General features: G+C 43.0%; 1 protein-coding gene across 1 annotated transcript in view; it reads left to right on the top strand.

Annotated features, from left to right (window-relative positions):
- The window catches only part of PLEKHG7 (pleckstrin homology and RhoGEF domain containing G7), a 31,303-nt gene extending 8,852 nt beyond the window's left edge, over window positions 1-22,451 (top strand). The window contains exons 4-16 of the mRNA XM_066634497.1: window positions 873-913; window positions 1,580-1,681; window positions 1,998-2,147; window positions 2,768-2,863; window positions 3,673-3,768; window positions 5,825-5,938; window positions 7,005-7,176; window positions 10,465-10,580; window positions 12,324-12,417; window positions 16,254-16,333; window positions 18,295-18,454; window positions 21,414-21,511; window positions 22,344-22,451. Of these exons, the coding sequence (XP_066490594.1) occupies window positions 873-913; window positions 1,580-1,681; window positions 1,998-2,147; window positions 2,768-2,863; window positions 3,673-3,768; window positions 5,825-5,938; window positions 7,005-7,176; window positions 10,465-10,580; window positions 12,324-12,417; window positions 16,254-16,333; window positions 18,295-18,454; window positions 21,414-21,511; window positions 22,344-22,451 (1,427 nt within the window). The remainder of the gene's footprint in view (window positions 1-872; window positions 914-1,579; window positions 1,682-1,997; window positions 2,148-2,767; window positions 2,864-3,672; window positions 3,769-5,824; window positions 5,939-7,004; window positions 7,177-10,464; window positions 10,581-12,323; window positions 12,418-16,253; window positions 16,334-18,294; window positions 18,455-21,413; window positions 21,512-22,343) is intronic.
- Window positions 22,452-22,742: the final 291 nt, after the last annotated feature.

Here is a 22,742-nt window from a genome sequence, read left to right as displayed (position 1 = left end):
GGGGGGGTGACATGCTGGCCTCCCGTACCGGGTGACACAAACCCTAGTGATGCCATTGCACTCACCTGGATCTTTCAAAGTTCTCAGCATAAGCAAAGGGTAGTTCTTCTACCTATCATACCATAGCTGATACAGGGCCAAATCCTATCCATTTTCTCAGTGCCAGTACTGCTGTGCCAATGGGGCGTGTGCTGCATTCTGTGGTGGAGAGGCAGTCACAGAGGCCTCCTCAATGTAATGGAATGCTTATTCCCTTATCTCGGGGCTGCATTGCAGCTACACCAGTGCTGGAAAGTTGGATAGGATTGGGCCCTAAATCATAAATCATTGACTAACTACAGTTAGGCCAATGTCCACCTAAAGAGGCTGCTGTACCAAGGAGATAGGAGGAAATGTATGAATTTATGGAGCTGTGTCCTGAGCAAATGGGAAACAAAAGCAGGCAAGGACCTCTAAAACCATGGTTTGTCTGTTTTGCATCTGGAAACTCAAAGCATTTTGCAGGTTATTAACCATGGTTTTGTGTTACATCTCAGTCCAGCAGCCATTGACGCAATAACAGGTAGATGTATCCATATGACTTCTGTTTATCAGGACAACATTCAGAAGAATTTTAGGGGCAGCGCTCATGCCGAATAATGCACATTTTAAGACCAATGCTGTCTGATTGCTTTTTAACCTTATTTTGGTTTTATATTATTTTAACTATTTGGATTTAACTACGTTAGTTAAGAATTCAAAATTTCTAAAATAAGGCATCTCTGTGCATAAAAACAAACACATCCAAATTTTATTTATGCAGTCAAATTTTCTATGAAATACTTCTCTGTATCTTCTGTTAATAATACCTTTGCTTCTGTTTTATGATTTAGAATCCAAGAAGCCTTGGTGGCCATTTGCTAAGAAAGGAAATGTGAGTATTTTGCAGAAATTGTTCTGCAACTGATATTTCTGCCGATTGAAAGATCTAAGGTTCCCAAACTGTGAGCTGTGGCTCCCAAGGGAGCTGTGGAATCCTTGTGAAAAATTTGCCACCCTATACAATGTAGGATTGCAGCCCTAATGGGGAGCCACGGCCAGTGGGAGCTGCCAATCAAAAAGGTTTGGGAACATCTGATCTAAGGGTATATCTCTAGTCAAGCCCCTAGTGCACTTCATGTTTCTCTAACCATTTCACCTCACTTTGCATAGCTATTGTCCATACACGCTTCCACAATGGGTAAGTTTTGGGGGATGCCACAGGACAATGACAAATAGAAAAATGGCATCCCTGAATATAAACAATTATGTGACCATTTGTAAAGGGTCACTCCATTTTTCTCTGGATCTATGTGCTATAGTGATCAGCAGTCATGTTAAAATTCATGTACATTCTCTAATGCATCTTTAGAATTTCGATCTAGAGACCCACATGCAAAAATAATAATAATAATAATAATAATAATAATAATAATAATAATAATAATAATAATAATGAAAAAAGCACAGTGTGAAGAAGACCCACCCTCTCCTGCCCTCCCAGTTAAACTTCTATCTTTGGGTACATTGCAAATTAATCTCTATGTTTTATCTTTAACAGAGTAAAGACAAACGCAAACAAATATCAGATCTGGAAAACTGCCTTTCTGCTCTAACCATAGATATTTCAGAGTGCAGTGGCTATGAATTTCACAGTGTTAAGGTACATAAATGCTTCATTTAGTACACTGCCAAATCTTGTATGATGGTCCTCAATTTTTATCCTCTTGTTCTGATTTCCCTTGGTTCAAATTAACTATGTCCCTTCCTAGGTGTAATATGGAGAATAGTAACAATTGCCATTATTATACTGAATGACCTTTAATACTATAAATGCTAAACTAGAGAAGCCCACCATGATAAGAACAGACAGAAGACAAGGATATTCAATACTAACAGTAGTCTTTAGTGATTAAAGGCCTTTTGAGTAGGAATGTCTCATTTTGCATGAATGAATTCTTTGTATCCTCAATTGATAGGATAAAGCTTGGCATGAAATCACAAAGATTCATCAGGTTGATCAAAAAGCCCCTGATGATCCATTAGACAGAAAGAAAAAAGAAGCAATATGGGAGCTTTTCACAACCGAATGCACTTATCTTCTTGATCATCTACTGGTTCTGAAAATGGTAAGCTTGAATTTCATACCCCTTTCTGCTGTCACAGCAGCTGCCCAGTCATCTAACCTGAGGGCACAGCCACACAGCCACACATGCACAGCCTTTCTGGGTCTCAGAAAGCCTCCTGGACTTGATGGGAAGGTACTTCTAATCGCATCCAGGTTGCCAGGTGAGGCCCTCCAGTGGGGGTTTGGGACCTGCGCTGAGTCAAATCTGTGGGTTCCAAACCACCAGATAAAGAGGGCCCACCTGTATGTTTGTGTACAGGTATGCCTAAATCTAGGGAGGACATTGCTGAAGTTTTGGTTTTTTTCTTTGAAAAAAGTTGCCTATGTGTCTATTAGGCTTCTAGAGGTATGACGACTAAGAGCCCAATCCTGTCCAACTTTCCAGCCCTGGTGCAGCCCTGGGAGCAAATGTTCCCATACCCTGAGGAGACTTCTGTGACTGCCTCCCCACCACAGGATGCAGTGCATGCCCCATTGGCACGGCTGCATTGGCACTGGAAAATTGGCTAGGATTGGACCCTAAATAAGGAACTTCTTCTTGAAATAAGGGTCTTGTGGCAACTCTGCAGTTCAGGAATTCAGATGAAATAACTAACAGGGAATTATGATATTTTTCAAAAGATCTTTATGAATACATTAAAGTACCTGCAAAGCAAGGAGTTCCTCCCAGATGTGGACTGTGGGCTACTTTTTGCAAACTTGGAGGAGTTAAATCAGGTAAGAAACAAGGAAAAAACTTTGGATTGCTGGTGGATGGTACTGAAAGGGTAAGTAAACATCGGAAGCCGTATGTATCTGAATTGTGACCTTTCATAGTAGTAATTGCATCTGACTGTTAATTTTAGATAATTCCAGTAACAGTCCCATAATGGTCCAGAGTTTGCATTTTTTTTCTTTCACCATAAAAATGAAGCAAATGAAGTATGGGCAGCTTTATACAGTACTGCATTTAACCAGGAATGGGAACTCCAGTCTGGTGACTCAAGTTCAAGTTGCAAAGATGCATATTTTTTGCTTACTCATGTACACTCAAGTCAGGCATGTCAATGACTCTGGCACTGACTTGAGTCTGAGGCCTCTGACTTCCTTGCATGCAAACTTGAGTCTGTCTGTGTCTAGGTGCGCTGGCTTATTTCTTTCATGGCATGAAAGACGTCGTGAGGCCTCAGAAACTCACTGTTAGTGCAGATCTGTGCTAACCTCAAATGCAGTGAGGAGGTGCGAGCGTAAATAGAATGCTAGGTGAAGGGAGGTGGCAGTGAGCTAAAGTATCTTGTGGTCTTGTGTGTGCTCCCTGAAGCATCTGGTGGGCCTCTGTGAGATACAGAAAGCTGGACTAGATGGGCCCTGGGCCTGATCCAGAACAGCTCTTCTTATGTGAGCACCTTTGAGAACGATTCTTACAGTGGTGGGAATTGAAATTTAGAACTAGGTTACTAATTACTAATGTACAGTAGTCATTATGTGTCTAAATTCTAATGACTTTTATCCAGAATCATTTTTAATATTGATCTTTCCTTATTTAGGTAAGCCTCAGCTTTGTCACCAGTTTCTTTAGTGATATAAAGGATCACCTGGTCAATCCTACATCGTCCTTAGATTTCATCCCTGTGCTCACAAAGGTAAAAGTTAACAATATACATTCAATAATGTCACTTGACAGGAAGAGCAGAATATTTGAGGAAACGTATTTTCCACAGTCATTTACCCTGAAGTAACAAGCCATTATCTCATTTCATCCTCTTATGAGAGGCTTCCACACATGTGAGGCCAGAAGGAGGCACGAAAGGGCACATTTTCACAGGGATGTGCCAGAGTCACAGGGCTGAGTCTCGAGTCAAGGCCCAAGTTTCCTCCCCCTTGAGTCGCCCACAAGTCATAATGGGTGGCTGTCACAACTCATCCAGAGCCATTTTTTGAGTCACTTTGACTTGAGTCAGAGTCTTTTTGAGAAACAAGTTGTGTCACGGAAGTGGCTTTAAAAAAAAAAAAAGCAAGCACACAGACACACACACACACACTCACAAGCACACTCAAAAGTGAGTCTTGACTTGAGTCTATTGTTAGAGTAAAACCCCTGAATTGTTGCCCATGTCTTGGCAAGCGTGACTTGAGTCCGTACAAGTCGCGAAAAGCATGTTTTTCATGACTTGAGCCCAAGTCATCAAGTCATGGCCAGTCTCTGCATTTTCTGCTACGTATTGCAACATCTGAAACCATTTTGGGTAGTAGACACTATCTAAGAGCAAACTGGAAATTGAAATCAGACCAAAAATGAGGAGAGGAGGGGAGAAGCACCACCTTTTAGCCCTGCTTTGTTTAAATGATTTGTTTAAACAAAGTAGTGTTTCTCCTCTTGTAGTTAGGGTACAAGCCTGGCATACATCAGGTAAAAGGAGGCTTTGGCCCACAAGGAAAACAGAAGATCCCATTTATGGGGGGGGGGGGAGAGAAAACTATCTGTTTATTCTGAAAATGGATAAATACGATTTAAAAAAGATTCAACAAAGACGTTGTGTAAGGATAAACAACAATCATGGCCATACTTTAAAATGCAATATACAGTTGTCAGAAATAAAGAAATGAGCATACCACAATAAGCTGCAATACGTCAGAGAGTCCAGATGTTATTTCCTTTCAAGAACAGCTTCATCAGAAGTATACAGACCAAAATGTTCCCTGTAGACGTGCATGTTCATTCGACAGCCATGTGCTCCACCACACGGTTGGCTCCATGCATCACAAGTTCTCAGATATGTGGTGCCACCCTTTCTATTCTTCAGCATAACTCATTCCTACCACTGTCCTAAAACATGAGGAATGCAGATGAAATTGTAAGGTGACACTACCAGCTTTTCCAGTGACGTCGCTAGAGGAGGGGCTGCACCGGGTAACACTCACAGGGGCTGACAAAAAAAAAATTTAAAATCTTGGTATTTTCAAATAATACCATCATGTTATATATCATCTGATGCGTAATTTCACGAAGAATGCAATGAAACAAACTGTGTTGATATATCTCTATTCTACCAAAAGATATAGCCTAAAAACCAGAAAGGGGGCAATTGTGCATCACCATATCCACCACCTGGGGAATTGCCCTGCCCACTGCATGGGAGAAGGTCCACCATGGGGGGTGACATGCTGGCCTCCTGTACCGGGTGACACAAACTCTAGTGATACCACTGAGCTTTCCTCTGTTGATTTCAAAGCCACAGGAAATTTCTTTGCGTGTTCTGAAGCAGCAGCAAACCAAAACGGGCATGGCTTCCTTTAGCACATCTAATTAAATGTTAAATTTGGTTGAATTCAAACCCTAGGTGCAAGAATTTGTGGTACTAACCATGAGGTAACAGCCAGCTATTAAACATCCCAAATATCCCTGATCAGAGGTCACATAGGGAACAAGCTTATATCAAGCCAGACCATTGGTCCATCTTGCTCAGTATTATCCACCACTAACTGGCAAGGTCTTTCCCAGCCCTACCTGAATATGCCAGGATTTGAACCTGAGACCTTCTGCATGCTTTTCCAACAGAGCTATGCCCTCTCCCCTTTATATTGATCATAGATACAAGCTCACTGTCATAAGCTGGGCATTCTAAAACAAATACCAATAAATTATAAACTAGTGTTTTATAATTTGATGCTTAACTACTACTATTTGTTGCCTCGTAGTATTTCCAAGGAAACCTGTGTCAGAGCCACCAGATGTACTGCCTGAATTACACCTCTGCTGTCTTTTACTTGGAAAAGCTGAAGAAAAGAGAAGACTTTGGAGTCTATTTGAAAGTAAAGTGATGGTTTTGCAGTGCTTCTTGTTCAGTGTTTACAGTTGGGATGTTTTATGGCAGCAGTTTTTAAAAAAAAAATGTGATTACTTTGCAATGATAGTACTATTACACAGTACAAAAATTATTGCTGGGTGAGGAAATATGCAAGATTAAATACAGTGGGCCCACTGTATCCACGGATTAAAACAGCAATTATTTCATGAAAATTTCCTTTGTTTGGGCTCTTGTGTTACTTTACCTGCTACTGCTGGGAAATCAGCGTGCCGAGGTTCAGCTCTTTATATTGCTGATTTGGGACAAATTAAAATACTTAGTGCCACAGTGGCAATTGTTCAGAATTTGTTTACACAGGATCACAGCCGCATACAGTCAGTAAGACAGGGCAAAATATTTATCCAGATCATAAGGTACATTGTATATGCTTATCTTCATCAGATATTATTAGGTGGAAGGACGTTGCTCTTGCCCTTTTTTCTAAAATGACGCAGGCATGCATCCTCTCTTCCCAGCACCTGAAGGTCTGAACCCCCAAAAGCCTGATTTGTGTAACCTAGCCCCTTTTAAGGGGTAAAGAAGGCAAATGAGGCCCCCACAAGTACCTGCCTCCTTGTAAAGTGCCTGCATCACATTATTACATTAGGCCAGAGGTTCCCAAATTTACCAGGGACATGGCACTCTTGCAGCCTCTTCTTCCCGGCTTCTTCTTTGTGGCAAAATGCCACAAGGTCCACGATGGCAGTGTCAGGGGAAACAGCTGGGTAGCCATCGGGGACTTCCATTTTTAGTGTGCTTCAGTGCTTTAGTGTGCATCATGCTGCACATTTTGGGAACCACTGCATTTGGCTGTGGTGGAGTGCTGCAAACATTTCTCAACCATGACAATTGAGATTACCATCTTGACTATGTCTGAACTGAGATTAAGTATTTAGGCAGGAAACATACGTTGTGTCTGTATATCAACCAGTTGGTTGATGGTGGAAAGCATGTTTTTTTCTCTCCTTTCAGGGGAGCGCGCTGAAGTAATTATTGATCTTAGCATGGCTTTTCCTTTGCATTCACAACAGTGGTGTGAACGCAACGAGCAGTGCCAGCGACGCCGTCTATCAGAACTTCTGGTTGCACCTTTACACAAATTGACTCGCTATCCCCTCCTCCTGAAGAACATCTGGAAAAATACTGATACAGCAGAGAAGGCCATCATCAGTTCAATTAAAGAGAAGGTGGAAAAATCGATAAGTGAGTAGGGGAAGCTCAAAAAGCTCAGGTCCTTACTCTGGGAAAGGTTCTGAATTGCTCAGCTTATCTTGCAAAGATGGTTCTTCTAGAAGTAAATGTATTCAGTAATGCCTCAATTTTCAGCCCTTAGAAGGCCTTCTGATGGCCAGTGTGCCCTTAGAAGCCCTTAGAAGGCCTTCTGATAGCCAGTGTGGCCTTCTGAAGGCCACACACGCCTTCCCCAGCTCTCAGAATGCCTTCTGTGAACCAAAAATAGTCACTTCCAGTTTTTGGCCAAAAACTAGAAGTGATGATTTTCAGCCCTCAGAAAGCGTTGAAAGCCATGGGCATTCTCCCTGACCCTCAGAAGGCCTTCCAGATACGACCAGAACATACTCTGGTTGCGTTCATTGGGTACAGGTCTGGTCAACTCACAGGTCCAGAACCCGTGGTTGGATAAAAACATAGGTCTTGAATCCATGGATAAACAGTCTGAACCTGTATATTCATTTCAGAATACTGTAAATAGAAAACTTATTTGTCAGAACAAATAGAAAATTGAACTGAATCCCATCTATTCAGTCCAATGTTCATTCATCATGAAATAAATGTCTATGAGACCCAAATGAGCCAAATGACATAGAAGTTGCCATCATAGGTGGCAGCTTATCATGTATAAACCAGTGGTAGACTTTAAGAAAACACTCTGTAAAGTGTAAAAGGAGCTCTTCAAATTGCTTCCTTCTTTTGGCCATTATGTTGTTTTTTTCTTCACAATGCTCTGGACCAATGCAACATCCCAGGTATTGTGGGGGGAGATGTGGAGACTGCCAGAAGGCAGCTGATGGGAGAGGCTATTTTTTATAATTTAAAAAACCCTACATGATTACAAGGTAAGCCCTCCCTCAGCCTGGTCTGACTTCACTCAACAACAGTGCGGCTGCAATAAGAACATAAGAACAGCCCCACTGGATCAGGCCATAGGCCCATCTTGTCCAGCTTCTCACAGCTGTATCTCACAGAAGATATCTCACAGCTGTATCTCACAGCGGCCCACCAAATGCCCCAGGGAGCGCACCAGATAACAAGAGACCTCATCCTGGTGCCCTCCCTTGCATCTGGCATTCTGACATAACCCATTTCTAAAATCAGGAGGTTCCGCATACACATCATGGCTTGTACCCCATAACGGATTTTTCCTCCAGAAACTTGTCCAATCCCCTTTTAAAGGCGTCTAGGCTAGACGCCAGCACCACATCCTGCGGCACGGAGTTCCACAGACTGATCACACGCTGAGTAAAGAACTATTTTCTTTTGTCTGTCCTAACCCGCCCAACACTCAATTTTAGTGGATGTCCCCTGGTTCTGGGATTATGTGAGAGTGTAAAGAGCATCTCCCTATCCACTCTGTCCATCCCCTGCATAATTTTGTATGTCTCAATCATGTCCTCCCTCAGGCGTCTCTTTTCTAGGCTGAAGAGGCCCAAACGCCGTAGCCTTCCCTCATAAGGAAGGTGCCCCAGCCCCATAATCATCTTAGTCGCTCTCTTTTGCACCTTTTCCATTTCCACTATGTCTTTTTTGAGATGCGGCGACCAGAACTGGACACAATACTCCAGGTGTGGCCTTACCATAGATTTGTACAACAATTGTACAATCCTATCCACACTTATCTGAGAGTAAGGCCCATTGGTTATAATTGGTTATAACTTACTTCTGGGTAGCATAGGATTGGGCTGTGAATGGAATAGCAGATGGGGAGGATCTTGTATACCAGCGGTTTTCAAACTCTCTTGGAGAGTTTGAGCCACTCTAAGTCAATGTAGGGGTGGGAGAGGCAGCAGGGGTGGGGGAAAAGCAGCGATGCAATCCCCAGGATCGCATCGCTCAGGGAGCTGCAGGGGCTTGGCTGTACTTACCAGAGCCTCCTGCAACCTCCCGGGGGTGCGGGAAGCCCTGTGCGACCTTCTGCAGGGCTTCCCGAAGCTTTGAAAGCAAAAGCGAAGCGATTGTGCCCCACCTCCGCTAAACCAGAATTGGAGCACAATTGCTCCATTTTCACTTTAGAAGCTTTGGGGAGCCCTGCAGACAGTCGCGCAGGGCTCCCCTGCAGCCCCAGAAAGCTGCAGGACGCACTGGTGAGTTCAGCCAAGGCCCTGCAGCCCCCTGAGTGGCACGATCCTGGGCATCGCACCGCTACCTCCTCCCTGCCCCTGCCCCTTAAGGGGAAAGAGACCAGGGCCCTCAGGTTGGGGGTGTTGCAACGCCCCAGTTTGAAAACCCCTGTTGTATACCCTTACCCAGGAACATAAAACGTGAATAAATTTCACTACCTGCAGAAAAAGATAGTGTAAACCAATCATCACAACGCAATCCTAACTTGTGCTGGATCAGGCAGGCTGGAAGGCCTGCGCTGTCTCCAGTGCAAGTGTCGGGCTGTCTGAGACTCAGCCTGAGGCAAGAGGAAGATTTCTCCTTACCCCAGAGAGAGCTACAGAAGCCCGATTGGGTCTGCTCAGATCTGTGCCACCTGACAAGTCAGTCCAAGAGCTGGGTCAGGATCCAGCATAACTACTGGATTCTGGTCCTGCCTCCCTCTCCCCTCTCGCCCACCCCCACCACCCATTGTCCACTCTCCACCCCCCACTCTCCCTCCTGCCTTCTCCCCTTCCCCACAGCCTCCCACGACTTCTGCGTTAGCTGAGCCTGGCTGATGCATACTTACTGGGCCAGGGGCTCGCATTGGTGCAGGGAGACCAGTGCACGTTCATGCGCTGGACTGTCCCCCTCAGAGTGGCGCAGTGTGTCCCCCTCAGTGTGCCTGTGTCCCCCTCAGTGTGCCTGTGACACTCCCAGGCAGGCACAAGGGACGTGCATCGGCCCAAGGATGCTTCAAGATTGGTTGGTTGGCAACCTTCAGTCTCGAAAGACTATGGTATAAGCCTACAGCACCTGGTATTCCCAAGCGGTCTCCCATCCAAGTACTAACCAGGCCTGACTCTGCTTAGCTTCTGAGATCAGACGAGATCGGGCATGTGCAAGGTAACGCACTTGGTATATCATACTTTTCAAACTAGGGCATGATAACATTAAGCACCTGAAAAATAATGTCGGGTGACATCTCTTCGATAAATCCACATACTCTAAAACCCACAGGATATCTGTTTTCACAACAATTTATTTTATATTAGGCATGGTGCTCTGCAGCAGAGGCTTATGCCCTTCATGATGGAGGATTCATAATCTGGCACTTTGTAGAAATGTCACTGCCTGCCATCCAACCATGCTATTTTATTATGTATCTTTCAGGGGATTTGGAAGGGAAAGTGAAGTGGCTGGATAATTTCCAGAAATTTAAACAGCTTCAGGACATTCTAATTTGGCCTCCACTTTGGGATCAAGACAAAAGATTTTTTGTTCCTGAGGTAAGCAATTTATATATTGGCACTGAAAATATTCTCTCAGTAAACTTCTTTAAATATTTATTTAGCTCTTAACATAATACAGAGATTTTAAAAATTGCTGCCATTTATGGTCTAACAAGCATAGGAAATGGATACAAGCCTCAGGCTATTTGTCGATAGCTGCCGGAAACATGACTGGGTAGATTTCTGGAATTCTTCCTATTTTATGCTATATATGCTGTTGCCATGGCAGGCAGTGGCTGCAATCCTAACCACACTTTCCTGAGAGTAAGCCCCATTGAACAAAATAGGACTGCGTAGACCTGGTTAGGATTGTGCCCAGTGATAATTACAACAAGATGAAAATCAACACCATTCACTGATGGCAAAAACCACTATGCCGAAGAGACGTCAGGAGGCAGTGTCATGGATATGTACAGTTCAGGCCTAGTAGCATTGCAAGGCCTGAACTAAGCTAAAACAGTAACACAGAAGTGGCTTGCATTTCCTAGCTGCTAGGATGGCAGCAGTGGGATTCTGTCGTACACTTGGGTCTCACTCCCAAGGTTTTGGGTGCTCAGAGTTGTTGGTTCTGAGCCCTAGAGCCCTCAAAGATCCCTGTTCCGTAGTACTGCCACCACCCTGTAAGAGCCAGTGCCTCAGTCCAGGGACACCGAGACCCTCTAGGCTTAACTGTATCCCTTGTAGGCACTGAGCACTTTCTTTACTTAAAGTCTCAGTCCTCAAGTTACTAGTCCACAATGAGGATTTTTGGTAGCTTGCTGAACGGCTAGGCAGGATTCTGAACCTTTGTCCCCAACAGACAATGAACCAACATGGTAAAAAGATTTTCTAGTTTATTAAATACATAGGGTTACAAAAGGCAGCAAATGCTAGAGGCATAAAAACTTCTAGGAAACATATCAGCATAAAACAACAAAGCTAACTTGCTAACTCTATTATTCTCTAACCCTCACCTGGGTCAGCTTCTTTTGCAGATCCTCAGGTCAGTTACCTAAGGCCACATGGTCCTGGTGGGGGCAGGATGTGCACCCACCACCTCTCTCACTAAGAGACAAGGAACAAAGACCCTGTCCTCAAGTAGTGGGGCTGGAAGCTCTCCCTCTCAGCTCTTCCCTCCCCCCTGGAGATCTGCAGCTGCATTCCATCCTTGATGGGCGTCTTTCTGGCTGCCTAGGTGCTACATAACCACCTTCCATTGAGATGTAAATCCTAGCAGGCAGGAAATGCAAGCCACTTCTGTGTTACTGTTTTAGCTTAGTTCAGGCCTTGCAATGCTACTAGGCCTGAACTGTACATATCCATGACAGGCAGCGGCTTCCATGTTTAGTTCATTCACCACTGCTGGTAAGGTATAATGTTACCTTACTCCAAATTTTAAGTATTCACTTCCACTGGTGTGCCTGGGGGGATGGGCAAGGGTTGCAAGTGCCCTGGGTGGCACAGAGGATGGGGCAGTGCCACGCTGCTACCCTTCTCCCATGCCACTGTCCCCCATGGGGCCCTGTACAGTGACCCTGTACTGAGGCCTCTGGAAGAAGGCCTTCAGAGGGCTGAGGGAGCCTCCTCTGGCCCTCCAGAGGCCCCCCCCCCAGATGTGACAATAGGGGTGCAGTAGTGACATTCTGGGAGGGTGTCATTCAGCGAACCTAGCCCCAGGCGGCACAGGGGTCAGGTTTGCAAGTGTTCATTTCCCCTCTATTAAATCAAACTCTGTGGCCTTTTTTTGCTCTCCGTCACAAGTGTCTCAAGCACGTACTAAGGGACAACCCAAATGAAAACATCTTGTCGCCTACAAAGAGATCCCTGCTTCATGAGGGGAGACTAACTCTTGCAGGTAAATATTATGTTCCACATTCAGCAGGTATACCAGACAACAGATAAGAGGTAAATGCAACTTAGAATAATCCCTTAAAAGAGCATGTCAGGGATTGAAACATAGCCAAGCCAGGGCTGTGTTGATCTGCAGTGCGATGTAAGGGTCACACTATACAGTGTGAGAACCAGTGCTTGACTGATGTTTGCATGTTTTGTTTATGCTAAAGTCAAAAGGGTTCTTGATCTACATCAGGATTGTGGCATGGCAGGATGGCAGTTTTAATGCTTTGCCCCCTCACATTAGCACAGAAGGGAGTGTTTTTTCTCCAGGGGAAATAGTATATGACCACTGGGGGTGCAAGGTTTTGATTAGGGAGAATGTCAATTAGGGAAAAAATTTCCCATTGAATCTCCTATGTCGATTTAGCTTTTTATAAAAAGAAAAACCATATGGAAGCACAAATTGCACACTTATCACATTATTACAACATTTTTTCTGTGAATCAGAGCCTGGATTGTCCCATAACTCTATGACTATTAGAGACAACTGTGTTTGTCTCCTTCATACTGGTATAAACAAAACATTAAGCAATCCTTTAATTATTTAGGTTTTAACCTTTAATTAGGTTTTTATTCATCAGTGATTTATGCACTTTAGTACAATTGTCAGGTAGCATATCACACGCATAAACTGGAGAAGGTTTGGTTCAAAACTGCGCTCTTATCCAACATTCCAAAGGTCGCTTTATGGTGCCATCTTGCAGGACGATTAAGTTTAATTGTTCAGTTACTTCAGATCAAAGTATGAAATCATTTTTTTCTATAACTATAACTTAGGGCCAAAGCCTATGCCAGGGCAGTGCTGGCTCCTGGCACACTGGCACAGCAACTGCCATTGTGTGAGTGCCATAAGGCATGTCGCTGCCAGAGGTAAGCATGCTGCACTGGCAGAGAGGCCCGTGCCAGTTGGCACTAGGTCTAAGTGCCTGGAGGATGCAGCACGGGAGCACCCGGCAGTAAGTTGCTCTGCTGGGCAGCAGAGAGGCATTTCAAGACGGGGGAGGGGAGAGCTGGACGGCTGACCGAGGGGGCGGGGATGGGGTCGGAGTCTGCTGCCGAATCCTGGAGGGCTTTCATGGTCCTCCTCTGTTCTGACCCCACTAAATAGTGGGCAAAGATCCTAAGAGACCCATTACCAACTGTGAAGATTGACACAGGGTAAGGGAACATTTGTTCCCTTATCCCAAGGAGACTCCGGTGGTTGCCCCAGCCCCAGAGGATACAGTGGTGGCCATTTGGGCACCACTGTACTGTCGGGTGTCACCAGGGCATAGGATTGGACTGTTAGTCCAACTAAAAATTAGTGTTTTGAAGGAAACCATTCCCCCTCTCCTATAAGCTAATTATTACGAAGAGTACCACAGTGGTTTGGAGATGTGCTGAGTGAACTATAGAACTAGTTGAGGCTGTAATGCACTTGTAGGATGACTTCAAGCAATCATCACATGAGCATGAACTGGCAATTTAAGAAATTTAAGACAACAGGTAAGAGGAAAGCCCCCGTGCTTTTATTACGGCCTAAAATAGAAAAGATTGCATTTTTATTCCAAAAATAAAATGAGAAACCTAGAAAAATGTCAGGAGAAGCGAGGCATTGAACTCAAATTTTGTCCAGTTTCACTCAATATTCAATAGTAAAAGTCTCGCACAATAAAGACTTGCTACTGTACGCATTGCTTAAATGGAATTTATCGACATTCTCATTGATGCTAAAACCTTTGAGAACCATTGCACACCATAATGTAAAAGCAATAGTTATTCATCACAGGTGCCCATGATGGAAAGCCTGGGATTAATCAGACTCTATGTGAAAGGTGAAGCTCTCCTATAACCCCTTCGTCAGAAACCCAAAGTAGAAAAGCTCTCAGAATCCACTTTCCCTCAATGTATCGTTAATCACAAAGCATAAAAGTTGTATCGTGAATTGGCCCAAACCCTTTCTGAAGAAAAGTGTAGCACAGGCATAACTTCTTTTAATCTCCTAATGTTTCCCTGCCAAGCAATACAAGGAAGAAATGGCAACAACTAACAATCTTCTTGTCAAGAAGAAACTGAAAGCCCATATTCCTCGCACAGTTGAAATGTCAACCCAGAGAAAAAGAGCACTTTAGAGATTTAACGTAAAATATAATACTGGAGTATATTGTGCATCTCTGAGGTGTGCTTTATTTATTTTTTAAAAAAGGAGTCGTGTTTTCTTGTTATACTGAAAAGAAAATGAATAAGATCAGAAAAATGGCTTCCATTATTTTTTAATGGATATCTAGGACCACAATACAAGACTTGTAATTAAGGAAACATGGCTGGGTTTGGCTGTCCAACACACACACACACACAATGGAATATTGTGAGGATACAAATATTAAAAGGATAGCCTGAGGTGCATAATTGTAATGATAGAGCTTGGTAAAAAGAATTGTTATCAAAGAGAAAATCAATATAACCTTAGACCTTCCAAGTAACAATTTTCCAAAAGAGAAATAGAGCGTTTTGTAGTTGTGGTAAAAAATAAAAAAGTAAAACTAGAAAAATGACATAACTGGGGAAGGGTCCATGGGTGAAAGTGACCCCAAGCAGTATGGCTGTGGGGTGCCACCCATGCTCACTACCTCCCCCTAGAGGCATTCTGTGGGCCAGAGAGGTGGCATACATTTTTTCCGGCCCTCAGAAGGCCTTCTAAGGCCTCTGGATAGCCCTAAAAAGTCACTTCTGGTTTTCAGCTGAAAAAAAGGAAATGATATTTTAAGGCCCTCCAGAGGCTTTAGAAGGGGAGGTGGCATCTCCAGGCATGCCCCTGGTCCCACAGGGGCCAGGATAGGACCAACGCTGAATTATAATTACTACGTAAATTGATTGTAAAATATAAAACAGTGGTTTTATCTGCTTTCTGCTCCTGGAATATATTGGTGGGCATATATATCCTTAAAAATAATAAGGTAAAAAAACAGGTGAAATAGAAAATGAAAAATCTTACACCAATCGTGTCACAATAATCATGGTTACCCTGGGGACTGGGGATAAGAATAGGCCCTCAGTTTGGCTGTACTTGTCGTAAGAGGCAACTAAACAGCCATCGGGTAGATGGGACTCGTTAGCCTGGGAAGGCAGCTCGTCTGAGAGAAGGAAAACTCTGTTCCCAAACCTCCACTGCCTTGTGGCTACATCCAGTTAAGGAAAAGGCTTCAGGAGTCAACCTCGAGGCAAAATCCGGAGCCGGAGTCCCTGAGGCAGTTCATGGCTGAACACAGTCACACTCTGGCAACTCCTGCGACGCCGCTGGAACCAACCGTATTGGCCTCTGCCTTTCCATTGGACCGTTTCAGCGACTTGGAGAGGGGGGATTGGCTGCATGGGTAACAGCCTATCCTCCATATCTACCTTACCCAGGCTTCGCGCACTGGAGAGGACCATTCCAGAACACTATTCAGAGCGCGATACCATAGTCTTCCGAGACTGAAGGATGCCAACTGGTAATCATGGTTACTTGTTTGAAAAGTTATTCAATTTTGGGGTTAAAAAGTCCTATCCAATTTTCCAGTGTCGATCCAGCTGCGGCGCATCTCAGAAGTAAGGAAACAAATGAGGAAGCCTCTGTGACTACCCTCGCACTGCAGGAATCAGCATATGCCCTGTTGGCATGATTGCATTGGCACTGGAAAGTTGAATAGGATTGTGCCCTCAATCATATAAGCCTCGATGCAAAGTAAAGTGATGAGCTTCGAACAGAAAAATGCTGGTGTCAGTTCAGTTAAACAAACACACACCTTACTTTTTTTTTTTTTTTTTGCTCCTCAGAACATATGCGACTCATTGATGTCTACCTGTTTCTGTTTGATGATTTGCTATTGATTACAAAACCAAACCGTCACAAAAAGGTAACAACACAAACAATCTGTGGAAGTTACTATATCTGTATGTATTTTTATAGGTATAACAAGCATTTGTGGAAATATATTTAAACAAACTCGTTTAAGAGTAAAAAAGAGACAAAGATTGGTGTCACCAATATTGTTAATATGTAATTAGCAAAGAACTGAAGACCAGGGCACTATCATGACACCATACATACTTAAGAGTTGGCATTTCATGGAAGTAACCTCTGCTTCCATTTACAGAGAGATGGCTTAAGGCACAAGCCCATAATTTGTCCCAAAACACATATACAGATGTGCGCCACTTAATGACAGGGATACATTCTCCTATCCCTGTTGTTATGCGATTAGTCACTAAGTGAACAATTAGTCCAATCTATTGCCTTTGTTGTGTAAACAGACACTCCCTGCCAGACACTAGCTGGCTGCTCAGGCTACTGGAGTTGAATTGCCTAGTCTTTGCATTAAGGGCCTCTCTGCTATGTAAACAGACACTCTGTTGCGGGCTTTGGGAGACGCGATTGCCTCATTTAGAGCATGTTTATTGTGCTTTGACCACCATCATATATGCAGTCCATTGTTAAGAGAATGGTAGTTAAACGGCACACGTCTGTAAAAGGGGAAAGAAAGGACACAAGTGGTTAAGAGGTATTAAGTCCTCCTTTTACACCTAACTTTCCTGCAGCATCAATCTCCGTGTTACCATTTTCTTAACTGGGGCCTGACAGCAAGACCGAGCCAGGCTAGAAGAGTGTTTCGGATTTGTATGCATTTTATCAGTCCGGTTTATATGGCTTGCGGCGGCAGCTGCTTCCACGTGCCTGTGGTAGCATCCACAGCAACCTATGTGGGTAGTGAGTCTGGGTGGGATTGGGAAATTTAAGATCTCAAGTGTTACAGATCCACCTGTAAACACTGCTACCAGGAGGCAAGCACAGCCCTGGAAAGGCCTGCACAAATGTATCTGTAGTGTTTACTGCGATTTTGTAACTTGCTACTTTGGGACTGATTTTTTTTAATATTTCAGTTGTACATTTAAAATATTTTACCTTGATTTTTTTTTACATTCTTTATTGTGCATATTTGGTGAAAAGCAGCACGCGCGCACACACACACACACACACACACACACACACACACACACACACACACAGAGTTGGGGTTTGGATGAAGGGCTGGAAAGAAGTCTGTGAGCTTCCCTCATACAGCCCTTCCCAAATATTTGATGCATGCAAGAAGTGGACCCAGTTCTCAAAATCCAGCTGCATCGCATGCCATGGTGATATAAGAATAAGAGGTGTTCATGTGGTCTTGTGTATTGCATTGACAAGTGTCCATATTTTCCACACGAAAGTCTACCTCCCAATTTGAAAATGACTGGTATGAATTGTAACCATCAAGCAGAGCAGCTGATTAACTTTGCCTTCTCTGCTTTTGTCTAGACACCTTTTTATAAAGCAGAATTTTATAAAGCAGTATTATAAAGCAGAATTTGATAGCTGCAATAAAAATCATTACAGCTGAAATGATTTCTGCAATGTGCAGCTAGTATGTAGCAGAAAAACACAGTTCTAATTATGGGGCCGTTTAGATGAAAATGAATGCAATTGTATTCTGTAAGCAATTCTCAGACAACTCTAAGCAGAAGCACTGCATGTTAGAAAGATTACAGTCTGGAGTAGCCATTTTCAACCACTGTGCCATGGCACACTGGTGTGCCGCGAGTGGTCCACAGGTGTGCCACCGGAATTTGGGGAAAGGTAAATTATTAGTAGGGCCAATGGGGGATGTGAGCCCCTACTGGAAGCATGGTGTGCCTTGTCAATTGTCAAAAACCTGATGGTGTGCCTTGACCATTTTAATACCCTGTCAGTGTGCCGTGAGATGAAAAAGGTTGAAAATCGCTGGTCTAGAGCAAAGATGATATGTAAATGCTTATATAATGATTCTCTTCTTTATTTCAGAAAGCTGGGGCTTCTGATGCCAGTTTAATCTCTGTCTGCCCTTTCCTCACACCCGAGTTGCAGTCTTTGGTCCAGGAAGGTGGTTCTTGCACAGTTCTTGATCAGCCTATTCCATTAGACAGACTGATATTAAAAAATATTGATTCATTTCATGTAACAGGTATGTTAACTGTGGCATTTTTTTCCTCAGCGTATAGCTTGAATAAACATGGAAGTGCACGTGTGTTAAGGCTAGACATTGTGTGCTCATCTGAAAATGGTTCTCTTTTAAAATACTTAGCAAACATAAATAAAAGAAAAGACATAAGAAAAATCAATGAGACACTAGAGAACAAGTAAGTCCAGGGAGGCAGTCATAGCAGTATTTCAGAGGGCAAATATCCACTCAGCAGCCAAATGCCAGATGAAACAGGTATGTTTTGAGCCCTCACTGAAAAACCATAATAAAGGAAGTGGTTCTCAATTCCCAAGGGAAGGAATTCCATAATTATGGTGCCACTACAGAGAAGGCTTGTTCCCGAGCTGCCACCACTCTCACTTGGGACAAAGGCATAGAAGAGTTCCCTCAGATGAAGATATCCACCTTTAGTTTAGTCCTTCTCTTTTCCCTCACAACCACTGAATGTGCACAGTGCCAAAAGCTATAAGGACACCAAAGAAAATTCACATGTTACTGAATTGCTGTTGATGCTCTTTTTAGATTTAAAGGAAAGAATCCTAAAGGAAGTCAGATTTTTCAAAGGTAGACTCAGCTCACAACGCTGGTAACACGGTGTTACTAACAACAGCATCCATACTAAACTCTGAACCACCCAATTTCATGATTCAAGCGGAAACAAACTTTGTGGTCCATAAATCTTAATCTTTACCCCTTTCACTTCCAGTTCATTGTAGAATCCTGGCTCTCGATTTGCTCCCAAATTCCATCTTCACACTATTATGTTCTACCCATTACTGAAGCTGGAAATTGCTAATTTTTTCCCCCCAGAAATAGCTGAAGGTGGTTTAATAGACGTAAAAGGTGTCTGTGATGCACACAGTCATGCCACTATCTTCATATACTTTTTTTAATAGCACTTGACTTGTTTGATCAGAGCGGACTATGTGTGCAACATGAAAAATGGCTTAAACTACATCTTCAACTCTTAAAAATCAGTCACCATTTTGTTTGTTTCTATACAATGCGCACAACATAGACCTACAGATGATGGCAGCCAATAGCAAAGGCAAAAAAGTAAGGCTCCCAAAGCCAGCCTCCAATTCTACCACAACCCAGGCATTGAATTCTTAGCCAGTATGTAGTTCAGGCAGTTCAAACTTTAGATAGTCACCTCTGAAGTCAAAGAGAACCAAATAGTAGCACTTGGTGACAGCTAGGTAGGAGATGGCAGGAGCGCTAAATAGAGCATGGGAGGTTTTATTTGCATCCAGGGAATAAAACCTTGGAGAAGTTCAGCAATTTCTCTACTTATGGCCTAACTCTGCCTACCCAACTACACTTTTCAGAGATTATTCCTTAGATATTTTGAATACACTGGCAGTCAAATTTCTGACAGTTAGAAATTGGATAGGATTATTTTTATTGTATGTATCTAATTTTTAAACATAGGCTATTTTCTTACATGAGGTTACATAATGGATTTAAATAACTTGCTCTGTAATCCGGGAAATAGCCTTTGAAATTCCATTGAGTGCTGGTAGATTAATAACCTTTCCAAAAAATATATTGCCTTGTAATGCAAGTTTTATGAGGAACAAAAAGTGATCTTAATCAGAAATAACCATCAGAACAACATTTAGAATCTTGGCTTGTACATTTCCCACCATTGTGATTTTATGAGGGCGCCACATTAATGCTGGACCAGAATTCCGTTCTAACACGTTCCACTCTTATTCTTCTATGTGCCGGTGAGCCAGCCCTGAGAAAAGCTTTAAAATACATCTCTTTCAAATGATAATCAAATAGCAACTTATATCCTTTGTCTATCTAAACCAGGAGTGTCAAACTCGTTTCATATAGTGGGCCGAACATCATTCATGGTGGGGCAGAAGTGACATAATTAAGCAGATGATGGCCAGAAATAAGCACCCTGTTCTCAAATAGAAACTCATTAGCTGCAAATGACAGAAAAGAAAATGTGCAAATCTTGTTCCTAATTTCAAGATATGAGAGCACCCAGTTATCACGCTGAACCTAAGAAGAGCCAAAGGCCCATCTAGTCCAGCTTCCTGTATCTCAGTGGCCCACCAGATGCCTCCAGGATCACACAAGACAAACAAGAGACCTGCATTCTGGTGCCACCCCCTTGTATCTGGCCTTCTGTGGTAGTCTATTTCCAAACTAGGAGGTTTTAGAAACTGGGAGAGCCCAATTATAATGGGGGGGGGGCAGAGAAATTGCTTCGGGGTATTAGTCCACGGGCCTTATGTTTGACACTCCCTGATCTCAACAGCTGTTCAAACAAGCTCTACCATACATTGTTTGACTTTATAGTCCCCACAATAAGAGTGGGAGGCAGAAGCACCAATAAAATTACAGCTCACTCCCAATCCCATAACCTTGGTTACTTGTAGCAGAGTGCCTGGAACTCTTGAAAGGGAGACTGGCAACACAAGCCTATGCAGGTCTATTCAGATGCAAGTCCCATTGTGTTTAATGGAGGCTACTCCCAGGAACATATGCATAGGATTATAGGCTAAATAAACTGAATGGTCCCAACAGCATGTAGAGTTTATTAAGGTTCTTTCTCTACATATGGCCACCCACAGACTGCTGTCCACTCCATCTCAGAATCCTTCCTGCCCCTTTGGATCATTATAAGTTCTGGAATGGACTGCTGCTCTGTGACCAACCCAGGATACTCCAAATATCAGCCTGAGCCAAGAAATCAAATCAAACACACATATTTCCAAAACCAGACCTCAAGGTTGTCCGCATTATATACAATCTAGAGGGGAAAAAAGTAGAAACAAAAGTTCCAATGAAATAGTTTATGAGCACTCAGTAGAAATACACTTCCAATTAAGCAGTTCTGTTTCAGAATGAAAGATGGATTTTTTTAGAAGATTGGAGCAAGAGCTATTGAAGCTATTTTATCTTGTGTCAATTGTTTTCTTAGTTGTCGGACTACAAAACACTTTCCTAATACAACATGAAAACAGATATCAACAGTATATAGCAGTCTTCTTACTGCAAGCACAGACTGAGGCTGTCAAGGTACGTTTCTCATTTTACAAACATTTCTGAAGCTATCAAATGCTTTCATGCGAGATTCATCTGAAAGTAATTTTAAGCATATCTAGGCATGTGTGCTGGTATATTTGCCTGCAGTGTTTTGAGTATTGACCCTAAACATAGAATAAGAGATCCCCTTTTCTAAAACTGACCAATGGAAATGGCATTGCTATGTGAACATCTAAGACTCATGGGATCACAACAACTTCTGGGAATGAAAAAGGTTGGACTAGAGAACCACCAGGAAAACCACGAGGAACCACCAGTTGCCACCTGGGGGAGGAACTGGAGTACCCCTTCAGGTACCACAAGATTATGTCCCAGTCCCGCTCAGGTTTTTAGCAATTATGCTAAAATAGCTTTCACTAGTGCCAGGCTTCATAGTAACCTTTTCTGCTCTTTCTAAAGAATATTGGATTACAGTGAACAGAGATGGGAGGGCATAAAGGGGGCAGGGAGTGGGCAGCAATGGGGGGGGGGTGGACAAATAGGGTCCCAAGGCAGGGGTGGGATTGATTGTGTGTCCCCAGTCTCATATATTATTTGAGTCAAGGCACAAAAAAGGTTGAAGACCACTGATCTAACTCATAATGTCGAGCTCCTGAAATATTTGTAAAGCAGAACACAACACATGAAACCATCCTGCCTCTTTTATTCCCCACTAGGAGAGAATAAGCTGCTTACTTGGAGAGGGACTTTTCAATTATTATGGCAATTTTGAAACCACTATGTGAAAAATTAACTACAGATTATGAGCTAAATGGTAAATGTATAACACTTAAACAGTTACTCGTGGTATTTTTCCCCATTACAGAAAGCATGGATTTCTCAGATACAGACGGCAATCTCAGATTTTGCAAAGAGACACATACCTCCCCATAACGCATTTCTCAGTTTACCAGCTGAATCATCTGAAATTTAATTCTGGCCAGCAATTAACCAACAGGTACTGCAACTCAATTATTTCTGGAAGCCAGGAAGTATGAAACTTCAGAAACACCTTCTGATCTCAGCAAAGTTTAGAGATGAAGAAGAAAATTAGATGTTGTGCAATGCTGGTGTGCCCTTTAGTTCCTCTCAGGGGGAACCTCAAGTGTTTCGTTATGGTTTTGCTGCTTCTTGGTAAGAAGATGAAGAGCTCACTTGGAAGAGATAAGAACAACCAAAAGAAAGAATCAAGTGTCATTAAACCAAGTCCCTTTAAACTGTCAAG

The sequence above is a fragment of the Tiliqua scincoides genome, chromosome 7, assembly GCF_035046505.1.
Source record: "Tiliqua scincoides isolate rTilSci1 chromosome 7, rTilSci1.hap2, whole genome shotgun sequence".
NCBI lineage: Eukaryota > Metazoa > Chordata > Lepidosauria > Squamata > Scincidae > Tiliqua > Tiliqua scincoides.
Note: the sequence above shows the minus strand (reverse complement) of the source record. Positions and strands in the feature narration are given on the sequence as shown.